At 34.2% G+C, this 16,767-nt stretch overlaps 1 protein-coding gene across 4 annotated transcripts in view; it reads right to left on the bottom strand.

Moving 5' to 3' along the window:
• The window catches only part of LOC150101831 (constitutive coactivator of PPAR-gamma-like protein 1 homolog), a 326,792-nt gene that overhangs the window by 135,247 nt on the left and 174,778 nt on the right, over positions 1 to 16,767 (bottom strand). For all 4 annotated transcript variants that reach the window (XM_090400106.1, XM_090400107.1, XM_090400108.1 and 1 more), the window contains exon 9: positions 5,391 to 5,556. In XM_090400106.1, coding sequence (XP_090256232.1) covers positions 5,391 to 5,556 — 166 coding nt within the window. The remainder of the gene's footprint in view (positions 1 to 5,390; positions 5,557 to 16,767) is intronic.

Here is a 16,767-nt window from a genome sequence, read left to right as displayed (position 1 = left end):
GGCATGTTGTTTGTGATTTTTTTTACTTCATTAAATTAATTTACCCCTAAAATGCCAAAAAGAAAATGTGTGTTTACGGATGAATCAAAAAAGGATTATCCATTTTTAAAAAAAGTTTGTGGTCATATTGACAAAATAAAATGTGAACAGTGCTCTTCAGAATTTTCTGTGGCTCATTGTGGGCGTTCGGACATAAAAAAATCACTTGACGTGCAAAATATAAGGCTAGTCTAGCAGCGGCAGAAACTTCCTCAAAGATATTGTCATATTTTAAAGGTGCCGATTCAAATGACAAAGAATTTTTAATAGCTGTTAAAGAAGCAACTTTTGCATTTCATGTTGCTATTCACAATCTCAGCTTGTGATTGTGAATAGCAACAACAAGTCTGCTGATTGTTCATCTAAATTGATATCAAAGCTTTTTTGAAACAAAGTTTAGACTGGGTAGAACAAAATGTGAAGCTGTCATTGTTAATGTGATTGAGCCACTTTTGTTTCAGCAACTTTGTGAAGACTTAAACAAAAAAAAAATTTGTGACGATATCAATCGATTCTTCCAACAGGAAAGAAATTAAAACCGTGCCATGTGTTGTGCGGTATTTTGCACCAGATTGTGGAGTAAAAGTTAAACTTTTAGACTTTCAATCAGTTCCCGGTGAAACTGCAGAAATACTGACAAACCATTTAATGTCAGTTATGAAAACTCATAATATAACAAAAAAAAAAATATTGGATTTTGTGGAGGTAACTACGATATTTACAGTTGATTGAAGAAGGAACTAGGAAGAAATATTGTGGGCATTGGTTGTGGTGCTCAGATCATTCACAACTGTCTTCAAACTGCAGTTGATGTTCTACCTATTGAAATAGAAGCTTTAGTAGTCAAAATTTCTAACCATTTCCACATTTATAAGGTTTGAGTCACTCAACTAAAAGCGTTCTGTGAATTTGTAGATGTAGAGTATAAAAAGGTTCTTCAACATGGCAACACCCGTTTTCTTTCGCTACTTCCAGCTATTGACAGAATATTTCAAATCTCTGAGGGACTGAAATCATATTTTATTTCACAAGAACACTGTCCGGTGATGATAAAACAGTTCTTTGATAATGAATGTGGTGAAATGTATTTGTGGTTTGTGCATGGGCAACTCAAATTGTTTAACAAATCTATCTTGATTATGGAAAGTACAAAAGCAAGTGCAACAGATATTGTCATCGAACTTAGAAAATTAAAAACAAATCTTGAGGAAAGGCATGATAATAAATTTATACCTCAAGAAGCAAAAAAGCTATTTAAAATACTGGAAAATAATGAAAGTATTAATATTAATACAATACTACAAGAGTTTACAAAATTTTATGATCGATGTCTTTCTTACATTGAGCTTTGGGAAAACAGTTCTGGTGGAGCAGAATCTTTTACTTGGATAAACAACAATGAATTAACTTGGTCGGAAATTGAAGGTTCAGGTGAAAAAATTAATGAAACTCTTGCAAATAATGCAATAAACATGGATGAACTGTTTGATGAAGTGGTGATTGGAAAAGTTTTTTGGTTGGCAAACTATAACATTTTGAAAAATACAAGTTGCGAAGAAAAATGGATACAACTATTCAACCATTTCAAAGAAAAGAACATTTCATTGCCCAATCTTGTCCAAATTATAGAATACATTTTCAGCCTGCCAGGCACATCTTCACCTGTTGAAAGGATATTCTCAATAATGAATAACATATGATCTGAAGAAAGAGGTAGAATGGCTGAATCAACAGTAACTTAACAGTAAACTAAATTGTAGTTCACTGCGCATCGAAAAATTCACTTAATAGTGAATTTTTCGACGCAATTAAAAATAACAAAGAATTTTTAAAGAAAGTTCACACTAGTGATAAATATTAATAACTTTTTAATAATAACTTATGTTCAGTTAAGAGTAATTAAAAATTATTACTACGAAATGTTGTTTTTTGTTAACCACTCCATTATTTAGCCTTTTGAATCATAAGTACTTAGCATAGAAGGCGTTACTTTCTGTTTTGAGCAAACTCTCAAAAATGTCCTGGTTTGATAAAAAAATTTTATGGTAAGTCTACATTTAATGAGTCAATCTAGTACTGATGTTCACTAATTCTTTTTTCCCACAAAACAACCCTTGTCTGTCCAAAGTACATTAAATTACATTCACAGAGAATGTGGCAAATAACAGCCAGAAACAGATGTGATGAGAATTGTAGTGGTTGCATTCCATTAAAGTTGTAATGATAGAAGAACAAATGCTATGTGTTTATTAATTCATGATTTGACAATCTTGATTTTCTGGGAAGTACAATAAGCAGATCTTTGTATATTTTTGTATGCCAGTAAAAGTATTTTTCTGATATGCACTGAATGTGGCTGTGCAGACATATCAAGAAGAAATAACTCCCAGAACTTTCAGTGAACTAAATACATGGCTGTAGGTTATTGATTTAAATGTTCAAAAGATAGTTAGTTCATTTTCAGAATGAAACCAAATGGCAAACACATAGCAAATCTAGAAGGAGTTTAGGACCAATAGCTGAAAGCAAAGTATCCTACTGCATGACCGTCAACCAGTGAAAATCAATCCTTACTGACACACACACAAAGATCTGTTTATCACACTTCTGTTATATACCTTTTTTTACTTCTATATATATTTGTATGTTTCACAACTCACTCATACACAGTTATTTCCCTTCTAGCTTCTGTAATAGTTTTCCAATAAATCTAGCAAATCAGCTATCACCCTTCTATCCTTAAAGAAACTAAAATTCAGGCCGTTCTTAAGTTTAGTCAAGTGTAATTCTTTCATTCATAAGGGCTTTGTCTAAGTATGGGACAAGGCCTTAAACTATAACCTCTGAGGCAGTCCGCCTGTTAAATATTGATGAAGTTATATTTTGCTGTGCCAGCCAATACATAGGATAGATGAGACTCTTATCCAAGGTGGCTCTCTCAGAGTATTACACAGTGATGAACTTTCTAACACTAATTCAACTAATCTCAATTCACTTTGTCTTTGCATGCAGTCGTGGTCTGGAAAATCAAACTATGTTCATATATCCCTCCCGCTAAGTTTGATAATAATTTTATGAGTGGCCAATACATAGGATAGATGAGACTCTTATCCAAGGTGGCTCGCTCAGAGTATTACACAGTGATGAACTTTCTAACACTAATTTAACTAATCTCAATTCACTTTATCTTTGCATGCAGTCGTGCAAAGTATGGAAAATCAAACTATGTTCATATATCCCTCCCGCTAGGTTCGATAATAATTTTATGAGTGGCTATTCAAATTCATAAGACAGGCTAGATTCAGGCAAATGCTATAAAACATTTATTTAGGTTTAAAAGATATATATGAGAAAATTCAAGTACATGGTTAACATAATCTCTTTCTTAGTAAAATTCTGATATCATTACTAACACAAGAATACATGCATAATAACTAGATCCACAGAGTTTTTCTATAAACATACAAACTTCTGGCTTAATTTGACATGATCTTCAATCACTCTCTGATCACTACTCATATCAATCTATCGATATATCTCAGTTATCTCTCACACAGATCCCTTCTAGGGAGACATTCTTCAAAACAGGGATAGGTCACTGCCAAATTGGGATAATCTCTTAAAGTGCTCTACAGCATGTCCATACACAAATTAACCTATAGAGTTCACCCAAATCTTTAATTGGAAATAAGATACTTTAACATTCTACGTTACCAACCCATGGAAATACTTTCTGTTCTATCATCAGCCTTGTCTGGACATCAAGGCACCTTTGTTCTGCGATTCTCCGGATCACTTACGATAACAGCACGGCCTGGTTCCCCGAGTCAATAAGGCGATATGCCACTCTGGACTTTCTCTGGTACCGCAGGCACACATCTAGATTACCGGTCACTCATTGTGGCTTAGCTACTCTGTTATGAAGAGATAGTTAGCCTTGCCTCGCAAACATCGATAGGCCTCTCACGACTTCTACGGCCGACCCAGAATCTTCAAGTTGGCAGAGAGCACGAGCCAACATCCACGAGCGCAGGAAACAGGAACCAAAAAGCCCCCCGTGTGGGGAGCTTGACCATTATATTCTTCCCCTTTTTTCTAGGAGATTCTCACGCTTAGCTACGTTTTTTACCGCATGGCACTTATCCACATGCACATGGCGTTCTTCCGAGAATGCGTTCTCGCTTCCCTTATAATTTCTCTTTCCCTTAGGCCATACGTTATACTGGACAGCTAAAGTGTGACCCTTGGACTTTAGCTTAGAATCAAATTGCTTTCATACAATACATAGAAATGGGATACTCTAATTAAATTATAATCTTATATAAAGTCCTCTATTTGACTCTGTACAAACGGATTAAGTCTCACATTTCTTATGCTAAACATTTCTTCAGTTTTTGCCTTAAAGTTATAATGTACATTTTTATTTCCTTGACAAAGCACAACATTCTCTGCCTACAATTAAAGATAGCTGTTATTGAATAGAATTAATCTTTTGTCCCAATTTCTGATTTTTCAGGACACAACACTTCCATGATAATCAGGGTTGTCAAATCATTTATTAATAAAACACACAACATTTTTCCTTCATCCTTTCAAAACTTCTCACCATTAAAATTTTAATGGAATGAAATGGCTAAAAACTCAAATTAAATAGATAATACTCATACACTGCTATGCTGAAGGATAATCCAATAGAATGCAGATTTCAATTCCATATACAATTAGTCCCAAATTTATGATCCCGTCATAAATCAAAAAGGCAGCAAGTCAGAAATTACTGTATGAACCATAAGGATATGGTTCTGACTATTATATTTTTAATATTTACTTAGAACTTTGGTACTGATTTTGTAAGCAGCAAGTTTCTTGATCTTTATTAAGACTTGTGATATTTCAATTCCAGCTCAGCTCTACTTATTTTACTGTTTATTTTCCCTTAATATTCAATTCATATACATCTGTTTCATCCAAGATAAACAGATCATACAGAATGATGACACATTTTCTTTCAACATAAAAACATAGAGCAGCAGATGTTTTCACAAAAAACAGCTGAGTACATCTGAATGTCAATTTCATTATTTTTCTCTCCAATATCCCATTATGGTTCACAAGACAATAAACTGATTTTTAATAAGTAATGATGTTTTAATGGAAAAATGAAACTACTTTTTGAAAGGTAACACAAATAATTCCAGTTATTTAATAATTCTCTGCTCTCATGCCATCCACGAAAGTAGTCATGATCTCTAAAGAAATATGCTTTTAAATAATTGTTATAGCAATGGCTCATTGCTATAACTAATCTGATTTAAAAATTAAATACTCAAATATAAAATTAAGAAACAGACCTTCTTTGCCTTCTTTTTCCTTTTTTTGTTCAGCAAGATATCTTAAATGATGCAGATTAAATAAAATGGCATATACCATCTGGCGAAGAGGACGATAAAGATGAACAGGGGAGGGAAGTTCTCTGGTAATCTCATCTTCAAAGAGCAGAGGAATTTTGATTTCACCCTTAAATTGTGAATGTATAAGATTACACAAAGACAAAACTGTTCTGTTCAAGAGAAATAACCATTTCCATAAATATAAGACTCACTATATTTACAAAGTTTAATAATATAATAATATATATATATATATATATATATATATATATATATATATAAAATGAGAATTTTTGGATTTTTTTCATCATTATACTGATTGAAAGCATTTCTTTGAGATCAATTTAATCTATATCTTGTAAATTAAAACTAACATATTTAATAGCTTCTATTTAATCTAGATTAAATTGAGAATTCTTCAAAGCTAAATACAAAGTTAGTGGAGAGATGCCATAATTACAGTCAGTAATTATGACCAAGCAATGTGTCCTTGTGCCTGAGCAATATAGCTGAATTTTGTTCTAACAAAATTCAGTGCTTATTTTCACATATTAACTATGCAGAAGTCCATGATAGGCTTTCTGAATTGGCTATTGCTGTGCAGTAGTCACCTATATTATATTCTGAAGATGATAAACAGAAAATATTAACCTAATTAAGAGAGTCAAGTCGTAGAGTTATTTCAAAAATACCACAGTAAGACTGCAAATGAGTCTTAACTCAAACAATAGGGACCACTGAATGTGTATAAGTATTAATACAAAAAAGTGCAAATGAACAAAATCAGGGAATAATCTGAAAAAAAAAAAAAGATGACATTTTATCATCTTACCACATTATGATAGTATGACAGTTTATTATCAAATTTCTTCCGATTTGACTGACCTTTACATTTCAATTTCCTAAAGCCACTCCTAACTGTACAGCAATCTTCGGCTCTCTTTTTTCTGACATTCTTGCTTAAAAAAAATGCTCATTTTGCAGACCTGTCATCTTTCAGTTCTGTAAATGAACATGCCATTATAGATTATCCATCTGCTTACGCATTTTTGAATAACATTATATTCTGATATCTCCACTTTTAATATGGTTCTGCTACCAACAGTATCTTTTCACTCTCCTGATTTTCCTCAGGACTCATTTGTTGCCTTCGGTCTTTGATCAAGTGTTATTACTGTCATGCTAACCAAGATAACAATATTGTTAACTTAGTGCTGCTTAGATTTTTGTGCTTAATGTAAATTTATTCAACTTCCCAACACATTTTCTGTTATCTATTTCCATATTAATCTGCCATCTTTATAAATAACAATATCTCTCTATTCTTCAATAGGTGTACTACTAAGAAAGCAGGTTCACTATTGACTTCTTATCTACATTACGAAAAATTATGGATACAACTACTGTGTTAGAGTAAAACTTTAGTTTAATATAAACCAAAATATATACACTTGAAGTTTCGACCTTCACATTAAGGTCATCTTCTGGAGTATACAAAGAAACAAGCTGTACCTCAATCTACATGGCATGCTAAAGTTACTGATCAACCGTTAAAACTATTTACCTGACATCTGGTGTTTAAAAAAAAAAATCTCACTACATCAAAGCTAGAGTCCTGTTATTCTCTATTAGGTTACAAAGTTAATTAAGCTGGAGAGTAACATGTTCATGCATAAAATAATAGATAAAGAAATGAACAAAAAAATAAAATTATTTATATAAGTATACGTATAAATTGCAACTGGTACAGATAGTGGCCAATAAAAAATGAAAAATTGCTTAAGAGTCCTAAAGTCAGGGTTTGCTGGAAACTAAGTGGGTTGAATGTGTGCCATCCAAATTCTTGGGATTTTTAAGCCCTCATTATTATTAAGATTAGGGTGGTTAATCAAAATCATTATGTATTTTGATCACTGCATGAGCATGAAAGAAAAGAAAATAACTTCTTATCTATTTTCACAATTTTGGCTTTTTCTGTAATCATGTTTCATTAATAACATCAATTCATTATTAGTGATATGTTTTTAATTAGTAAATGGTAAGGGAAGTAAATAATCAAAGAAGTAGAAAAAAATGACTTTATTCAATACTACTAAACAAATAACTTCAGCAACAAAATAATGTACTATAACACAAAAAGCTAATCTATTGGCCTTACTAATCTCCATGACTTAGGAAATGAACATTATATGATAGCAACTTTTCAGATAAAGAATAAAATGACAATTTCACATAGCCATTGAAATGTTTCACCTTCATAATGAAAAAAAAAAAAAAAAAAACTGAAGAATAAACAGTAAAATATGTTACTCTAAAATATTGAACAATGATCATACTAACTCCTAGAAGTCCAGAAACTGAGGAGATCAAGAATCAGCATGATTGTATAAAACAAATTTTGAAATTCCTCACATCTCTGTAAAATTTCATTCTTCTACATCAGGTACTTTGAATGCAATACACAAAGTAATTTGCAGAATTAAAAATTTCTTGCATATGGTTTGGATATAATCAACTATTTGCAGCTTTCAGAATTAAAGAATTAGCCATGCGTGTGTGCGTTCTTTGCTGTTACCACTGAATCAGTGCTAAAAGCAAAGAACACACACACACACGCATGCACGATATCATCGAGCAAGATCTATTCATTTATTTACCAACTTCTTCCTCATTAATACGAAAACAAAATACTTTAAAATGATCAGTTAATACTGCAACAGTCTAAGTACTAACCAGATCTAACATTATTAACACTTAGGTGATTATGCTCTGTACAAGTTCTAGTGCTGATTTCGAAGAACACTCAACATATACAACATACTAAAATAATATAGATTTATTATAATGTTTAATCGTTAGTAAAAAACAGAACAAGTGATCAAACACCACCTGCAAACTGTTGAAAGTTTTCTCACTTGGTTATGCTATAAATTAAAAATACCAAGATAAAGGAATATCCCATAATGCAAAGCACATCTATACAATCAATACAATCTCCTTGCAGGCATGTATAATGCTGTGCATTATGGGAAGGGTCACTACCCAGACTAGTTTCGACCTTTATTGAAGTCTCATCAGTGGGAGCAAGACCCAGAGGCGATACCAAGGTTGAAGTAATGCTGAAGTCATACTACCTTTATCACAAGTTATCCCAGTCCTCAAAATACTTCAGGTGCAAACTTTGTTTGCTTACACTTGGATAAAGCATTAAACCAAGTATATAATTTCTTGGTATCTTTAATTTATACTGCTTGCAAACACTGTTATAGCAAAGTAATCCAATTAATCAGTCTTACCTATCATCATCATCATCAATTTCCTAATATGTACCCTGAAGGGGATGTTCAGACTACTATGACAGGATTAAATGATTAAATCTACCTTATTATTAATTTCCTAACAATTTTCCTACAAATCAATCTATTACTTGTGAGCACTCCAATAGTCATATATAACATTTCATGCTTATAAGGCACTTCTGAATGAGTCAATCCACCCTGACCTTGGTCTTTCTCTCTTTCCTGCCATCTTGGCATCAAACACCTGCTTTGCTAATCTTTCCTTACCCATTCTATTTAAGTGACCATACCACCTTAGGCTAGCTCTGCTAACATATTCTTGAATGCTAACCATGTTAAGTTTCTTCTAATACCTTTATTTTTAATATGATTCTGCCATTGATGTCATCTGTTCACTCCCTTAATTTTTCTTCTCAGAATCCTCATATCTGTGGTCTCTAGTCTTATCAATTGCTTTATTTCTAACCCACTCTCAAATTCATAAGTTAAAATAGCTTGAACATTGTCTTGTATAAAGATAGTTTGGTGTTCTGGCTAATTTCTTATCCCCCCCCCCCCACACACACACTCACATTCTAATATCTTTATTTTTAACATGATTCTCCTAAGTACTAAAGCGCCCAAAGAAAGAGAATCACGAATTCAATTCTAGTTGCCAATTATAGGAACTTTTTCTTAGCCTTTTTTCGACCGGTTCCCAAGTTAGTTGATCTCGGTCACAGGCAAGAAGTTTTTTTTCTCCTGGAAACTCGAGTTTTCTGTCCCGTAAACTCAAGAAAAATTGACTGTAGAACCCACACTATTTTCAGACATTAACAAGTATTGTATTAGGGTTAGGTACCACAAGATGGCAGTAATTGTTGAGCTGTCTTTTCACTGTGACCTGCTTAAATTAGTGATAACCTTGGGCCAGCTATATCTGACTGGCTACCAGTGCAGATTGAACTACCCAATCAGTTTCCAAAAAGTTAGATAGGACTAAAATGCCTCGCTTACTCCCTATACGGGAATAAAAAAAATGTTAGCTGTTTTTTTTGTTATTTTTATATACACACACAATCTAACCTATACTTGTGTGTGTGTGTGTGTGTGTATATATATATATATATATATATATATATATTAAACTACAATCAGCAAACTGATACAATCATAACTTGTGTGTGTACTGCAAATACAATTATAAAAATATACAGAGAAAGACCAAGATGGGCAGGATTTGCTTGAAAATAACAGCACTAGTCTTAACAGCAAAAGAAGACTTTTGTAAAAATTAACACAGAGAAATGTTATGATGCAAGACAGGAATTTGATGCAAGCAACACTTGGAATGATTTACGCAAAAAATATTTTATACGATTTATTTATGTGGGGTGCAAAGTCCAACTCTACCTCCCCGTGGTGCACCCTGGGGTGTTGGGAATCCTAACCATTATCAAACCTGGACCCAATACCACTAACAGAGCTCTAGCGAACACTTCAGAACACTCCCTGGTCAGGAGTGTTGTATATGCGACCACAGCAAAGATGCCACTACTGCAACAATAGAAATGGCCCCAAGTCCTGCACGGCCCACACTCACCTTTCTGCAGTGCCGGTAAGGCACCGAGTGAGGCCAGGGGTGCTATGAATCTCGCAGATGAAAACTGGTCACCTCTTAAATCTATGAAAATGGCAATCAGTACCCTCGAACTTTGGCAAGAGATTATAGAACAGATTTATTAATCAAAGAACTAACCAATATCAACTTAGATATCCTGCTAGTGTATGAAACAAAAAGATTGAAAGAAATGACAGCAAGATGGTACGATGACTCACAGATACTCCTTGGAGCATCCTCAAACAATGGCAAACAAGGCAGAGTGGGCTTCATTGTTAAACTTAAGCTCACCAAGTCAATCCTTTCTTATAACATCATATCTGAAAGAATAAGTGTACTCCTAATTGGAATAGAGAACAATATAACAATAAAATTAATATCCTGCTATGCTCCAACACCTGTAGCTGATAATCAAGAAATAGAAAATTTTTACATGAATCTTGAACAGGCATTAAATTACAAGTCAACATACACATTCGTTCATGGTGACTTTAATGCCAAAATAGGATGGGAAAAAGAAAACTAAACGTTTATAGGACCACGTAGCCTGGTAGAAAGAAATAGAAGAGGAGAGAGATTAGCTGAATTTGCTGCAGCTGAACAACTCTTGATCATAAACACTTTTTTCAACAAACGGCCAGGAAGATGGACTTGGCAATCACCGAATGGAGACACAAAAAACGAAATTGACTACATTTTAACAGACTTTAAAAGACTGGTACAAAATGTTGGCACAATAGGCAAAACATACTTCAACACAGATTCTGACCACAGACTCCTCAGAGCCATTATAAGAATAGACCACAAAAAGGAACAACATATCAGGGCAACGTTGAAAGTTTATTTTTCACTTGGTTAGAGTATAATAAAATTAGTTTAATCCTTTATCCAAGTGTGAGCAAACAAAGTTTGCGCCTGAAGTATCTTCAGGACTAGGGTAAGGTGATACCACACCAGGGCAACTCGTTGCAAAGGTGGAGAAAGCTACCAACACTCCTATCTCAGTATCTCCTATAATGCAAAACACATCTCCTTGCGGATATGTCTAATGTTATGCATTAAGGGAAGGGCCACTACACAGACTAGTTTCGACCTTTATTGAGGTCTCTTCAGTGGGAGCCAGGCCCTAGTGGAAATACCAGGCAGAAGCATTCGCAGGTCATCTCTACCTATAGGAGTTGCCAAACGGTGTGCCACCCTTTTTTAATAAATTACTCTGGATATACTCTGGAGACCTCAATAAAGGTCGAAACTAGTCTGGGTAGTGGCCCTTCCCTTAATGCATAACATTAGACATATCCGCAAGGAGATGTGTTTTGCATTATAGGAGATACTGAGATAGGAGTGTTGGTAGCTTTCTCCACCTTTGCAACGAGTTGCCCTGGTGTGGTATCACCTTACCCTAGTCCTGAAGATACTTCAGGCGCAAACTTTGTTTGCTCACACTTGGATAAAGGATTAAACTAATTTTATTATATCAGGGCAACATCAAACCACAAAAGACAACCCAAACAAATAGACTACCACAAGTTCAGGAAATGCCGTGAGTAGACATATTACTAACTATTATAATAACGGAATTAACTCACGTCAATTATTCTTTATTCGTAGAATTTTCACCTGAGTATCAATGGCATCATCAGTACAGGTACAAGGCTAATTAAACAATAACTGTTATATTCACAAAGCACCACCTGCTAGTGTATGAAACAAAAAGATTGAAAGAAATGACAGCAAGATGGTACGATGGCTCACAGATACTCCTTGGAGCATCCTCAAACAATGGCAAACAAGGCGGAATAACTAAATATTTAGTTATTTAATTATTAAATACTAATTATTTAATTATTCAATTATCATAATTAATTTTATTTATTTTTTTTAATATATATATGTGTGTATACAATTATATGTTAGGAAAGATTTGCTGCTTTATAAAGTATTATCTCCCATGGGGGGGGGGAAGACGTAAACCACTGGATCTGTTTAGGTTAGGGGAGTGAAATAATGTTTCACATGTTTCTTTGTATAGCCGTTCCATTAGGAACCGACTTTTGTGAATGACTTTTGTCTTGTTCCACTTAACTCTGCGTCTGGTGTTGATGGCATGTTCTGCAATTCCAGACTGTTCGGATTCAAGGTACTGGATATACAACTGAGGTTCTTCTAACCGGACCTGAGCAGATCTTCCTGTTTGTCTGAAATATGATAACTTACACAAGCAGGGAATCTGGTAGACACCTGGATAGCTGAGTTGTGGAGTTTGTCTTCTGGAGACATTAGGGAAGTGGAGATTTTTCTGACGAGTCGAAAAGCCACACAGATATTTAGTGGTTTTAGCACCTTAGCTATGTGTTCACTAACCCCTTGTATATAGGGGATAGGTATACATGTAGGTTCTTCTGTACTGCTGGAGCACGACTACTTAAAGCTCTTTTTATGAAGGACTTCTTATAGCCATTGGATATGAAGGAGGAATTAATATACTGCAATTCTTTTTGTAAAACTTCTTCTGAAGAACAAAAGGAGTGGGCTCTATGAACTAGTGTTTTTATAGTACCTGCCTTTTCGCTGGGATGGTGATATTATTCAGTGTGGATGTACTGGCCTGTATGAGTCTCTTTCCTATAGACTGTGAATTGTGGATAACCATCTGGTTGGTGAAGAATCAAGAGGTCTAGAAAGGCTAACTGCTTATTTACTTCTACTTCTAGGGTGAACTGGATCCTTGGATGAGGTGCATTAATTTTTGAGAGAAACAGTTGTAGTTCTTCTGAGGTGCCCTTCCATATGGCAAAAATGTCGTCCACATATCTGAACCAAATGTTAGGTCTGGGTGTAATGTTGTTAAAGATGTACTGTTCAAAATGCTCCATGAAGTAGTTGGCAATAGCAGGAGATATTGGATTACCCATTGCTGTCCCTTCGATTTGTTGGTATAACTGGTTTTTGAAGGAAAAATAACCGGACTTTATTACAAATTCAAATAATTTGACAATGTCTGGAGGAAATTCTTGGTGTAGTAATTCTATGCTGTCCGCCAACGGAACATTCGTAATTAGACTAATCATAATCTCCGAATTGTCTAGATGCATATCGGAAATTTCATTTCTGAAGTCAACAGAATTTTTTATATATGTAGCAGTTCTTCTAGTTGAAGAAGTGAGTAAATTAGAAATACATATAAATCAGGAAATACATAGAAGAGAGACCGAATGGACTATTAAGAACTGTTACATAAATGATGACTATATTGACTTTATTAATAAATTCAATGAGTGCAAGAAAAAATCAGAAATTCCAGTCAAACAAAAGAAAAGAGAACAACTCTCACCCCAAACTATAGAACTACTGAAAATGAGAAAAGAACTGAAGAAATCTGAAGAAAATTTTCTAGAATACAAAATTATCTGTAAGTTACTAAGGAAAAGAATTCCAGAAAACTACAAATATTTCAAAATACAAAAACTAAGCAAAGCAGTGCATGCAAAAACCAGCCTGAAAAAAATAGAGAAAGACTTAAATTTAAAACAGTCAATTCCATCGGCTTTGCAGGATCAAAATGGAGAAAAACACACTAATAGAAAAGAATAGAAGAAATTGTGCAGAATTGTTATAAAGATCTCTTTGCAACTAAGTGCAAAGTTTCAGAACCTATCATTCCAAAACCAAACAATATACCAGATGTATTTCCAGAAGAAATAGAACATGCCCTTAAGAAAATTAGTAAAGGACCTCAGGACTTGACTGTTTAAAATTTAAGTCTTTCTCTATTTTTTTCAGGCTGGTTTTTGCTTCACTTAGTTTTTGTATCCTGAAATCTTTGTAGTCTTCTGGAATTCTTTTCCTTAGTAACTTACAGATAATTTTGTATTCTAGAAAATTTTCTTCAGATTTCTTCAGCTCTTTTACAGTAGTTCTATAGTTTAAGATGAAAGTCGTTCTCTTTTCTTTTGTTTCACAGGAATTTCTGATTTTTTTTTGCACTCGTCGAATTTATTAATAAAGTCAATATAGTAATCATTGATATGTAACAGTTCTTAATAGTCCATTTGGCCTCTCTTCTATGTATTTCCTGAACTTGTGGTAGTCTATTTGTTTGGGTTGTCTTTTGTAGTTTTGGACCAATTATTTTCAAAGCCTTGGCTGCCAGATTCATGTGGTACTTCAAAGAAAGATTTTAGAGGAATGGAAGACCTCAAAAACTCTACTTCTATTCAAAAAAGGGAACAAAGAAGAGATAATGTTGAAAGTTTATTTTTCACTTGGTTAGATTTAATAAATTTTGTTTAATCCTTTATCCAAGCATAAGCAAACAAAGTTTGCACCTGAAAATATCTTCAGGACTGTGGTAATGTAGTAACAACGCCGGGCAACTCGTAGCAAACGTGGACCAAGCTAACATCACTCCTATCTCAGTATCTCCCATAATGTAAAATACATATTCTTGCGGATATGTATAATGTTATACATTAAGGAAGGGCTACTACCCAGACTAGTTTCGACCTTTATTGAGGTCTCTTCAGTTGGAGCCAGGCCCAGAAGTGGAGATACCAGTCAGAAGCAATGGCTGGCGAGGTCATCTTTACCTATAGGAGTTGCCAAAAGGTTTACCACCTTTTTTTTTTATTAAATTACTCTGGATTTAGAGAAAGATGTTGGAAGTTTATTTTGCACTTGGTTAGACTATAATAAATTTAGTTTAATCCTTTATCCAAGTGTAAACAAACAAAGTTTGCGCCTGAAAATATCTTCAGGACTGAGGTAAGGTGGTACATCCCTTGGCAACTCGTAGCAAAGGAGAACTAAGATAACATCACTCCTCACTCCCACTGAAGATACCTCAATAAAGGTCGATACTAGTCTGGGTAGTGGCCCTTCCCTTAATGCATAACATTATACATATCTGCAAGGAGACGTTTTGCATTATGGGAGATACTGAGTTAGGAGTGATGTTAGCTTGGTCCACCTTTGCTACGAATTGCCCGGTGTTGTACTACCTTACCCCAGTCCTGAAGATATTTTCAGGCGCAAACTTTGTTTGCTCACACTTGGATAAAGGATTAAACTAAATTTATTATAGTCTAACCAAGTGAAAAATAAACTTTCAACATCTTTCTCTAAATCCAGAGTAATTTAATAAAAAATTGGCACACCTTTTGGCAACTCCTATAGGTAAAGATGACCTAGTCATTACTTCTGCCTAGTATCTCCACTTCTGGGCATGGCTCCCACTGAAGAGACCTCAATAAAGGTCGAAACTAGTCTAGGTAGTGGCCCTTCCCTTAATGCATAACATTATACATATCCACAAGGAGATGTGTTTTGTATTATAGGAGATACTGAGATAAGAGTGATGTTAGCTTGGTCCACCTCTGCGGGTGGTCTTTATTGAGGTCTCTTCAGTGGGGACATAAAAAACTATCGTCCAATCAATCTACTCTCTCACATATATAAAATCACGAACAGAGTAATACTGAACAGAATCCAAAACACGCTTGAAGACAACTCCAGTAGAGAGCAGGCAGGATTCAGAAGAGGCTTCTCCACAATAGATCATATCCAGGTCATTTCACAACTAACAGAAAAATGGAGAGAATACTGAATCCCTCTATGTTTCCTCTTTATTTATTTTAAAAAAGCATTTGATACCATAGATTTGATTTGATGCTTAACTCATCAGTGCTTAACTGGAAATAAATGTGGAACCTACTTACATCCACATGATAAAAGAAATTAACAAAAATCAGACCACACAAATAACCCTATTTGATCAATCTATAAATATAGATATAAAGAGAGGGGTTCACCAAGCCGATGTAATCTCTGCTAATCTATTTACCAGCACCTTAGAATACATTCTGAAAAAAATAGACCTAAATGGAGGAATAAGCATAGATGGTGAAAAATTACAAATCCTTATGTTTGCCGATGATCTAGTACTGATATCGCACAACCTAAAAGACCTAGAAGAAATGGGTGAAAAAATATACACAAACAGCAGTAAGATAGGTTTAGAAATGAATCTAGAAAAAACAAAATGGATCAAAAACATCTAAAGAAGTGACAGTCACCTATGTATTAATAACATTCCTATAGAACAAGTTGACTCCTACAATTAGTTAGGACAAACAACAAAAATGAATAACGATTTATCTGCAGAACTAGCAAAAAAGAAAGAAAGCTGCATGGCTATCATTCAATTAAAAGAAACACTTACTGATTCAAATCTTGACATTTCCGCAAAGGCAAAACTATTTAATAGTGACATTCTTCCATCACTCGCATATGGATCAGAAACATGATGAGAAAAGAAGAAGAGACTCTCAGAATAACTTATCATGCAATAGAACATAGGATTTGTAACATAAGCAAAATGGAACATGTTAGAAACACAGAACTAAGAAAGAGATCAGGCATAAAAGATGTAGTAAGTGCA

Source organism: Typopeltis vanoorti, chromosome 11 (assembly GCF_054136105.1).
Source record: "Typopeltis vanoorti isolate ZY-2024b chromosome 11, IOZ_Tvanoo_1.0, whole genome shotgun sequence".
NCBI classification, from domain to species: Eukaryota; Metazoa; Arthropoda; class Arachnida; order Uropygi; family Thelyphonidae; genus Typopeltis; species Typopeltis vanoorti.
This window is presented reverse-complemented; position numbering and strand designations above follow the sequence as displayed.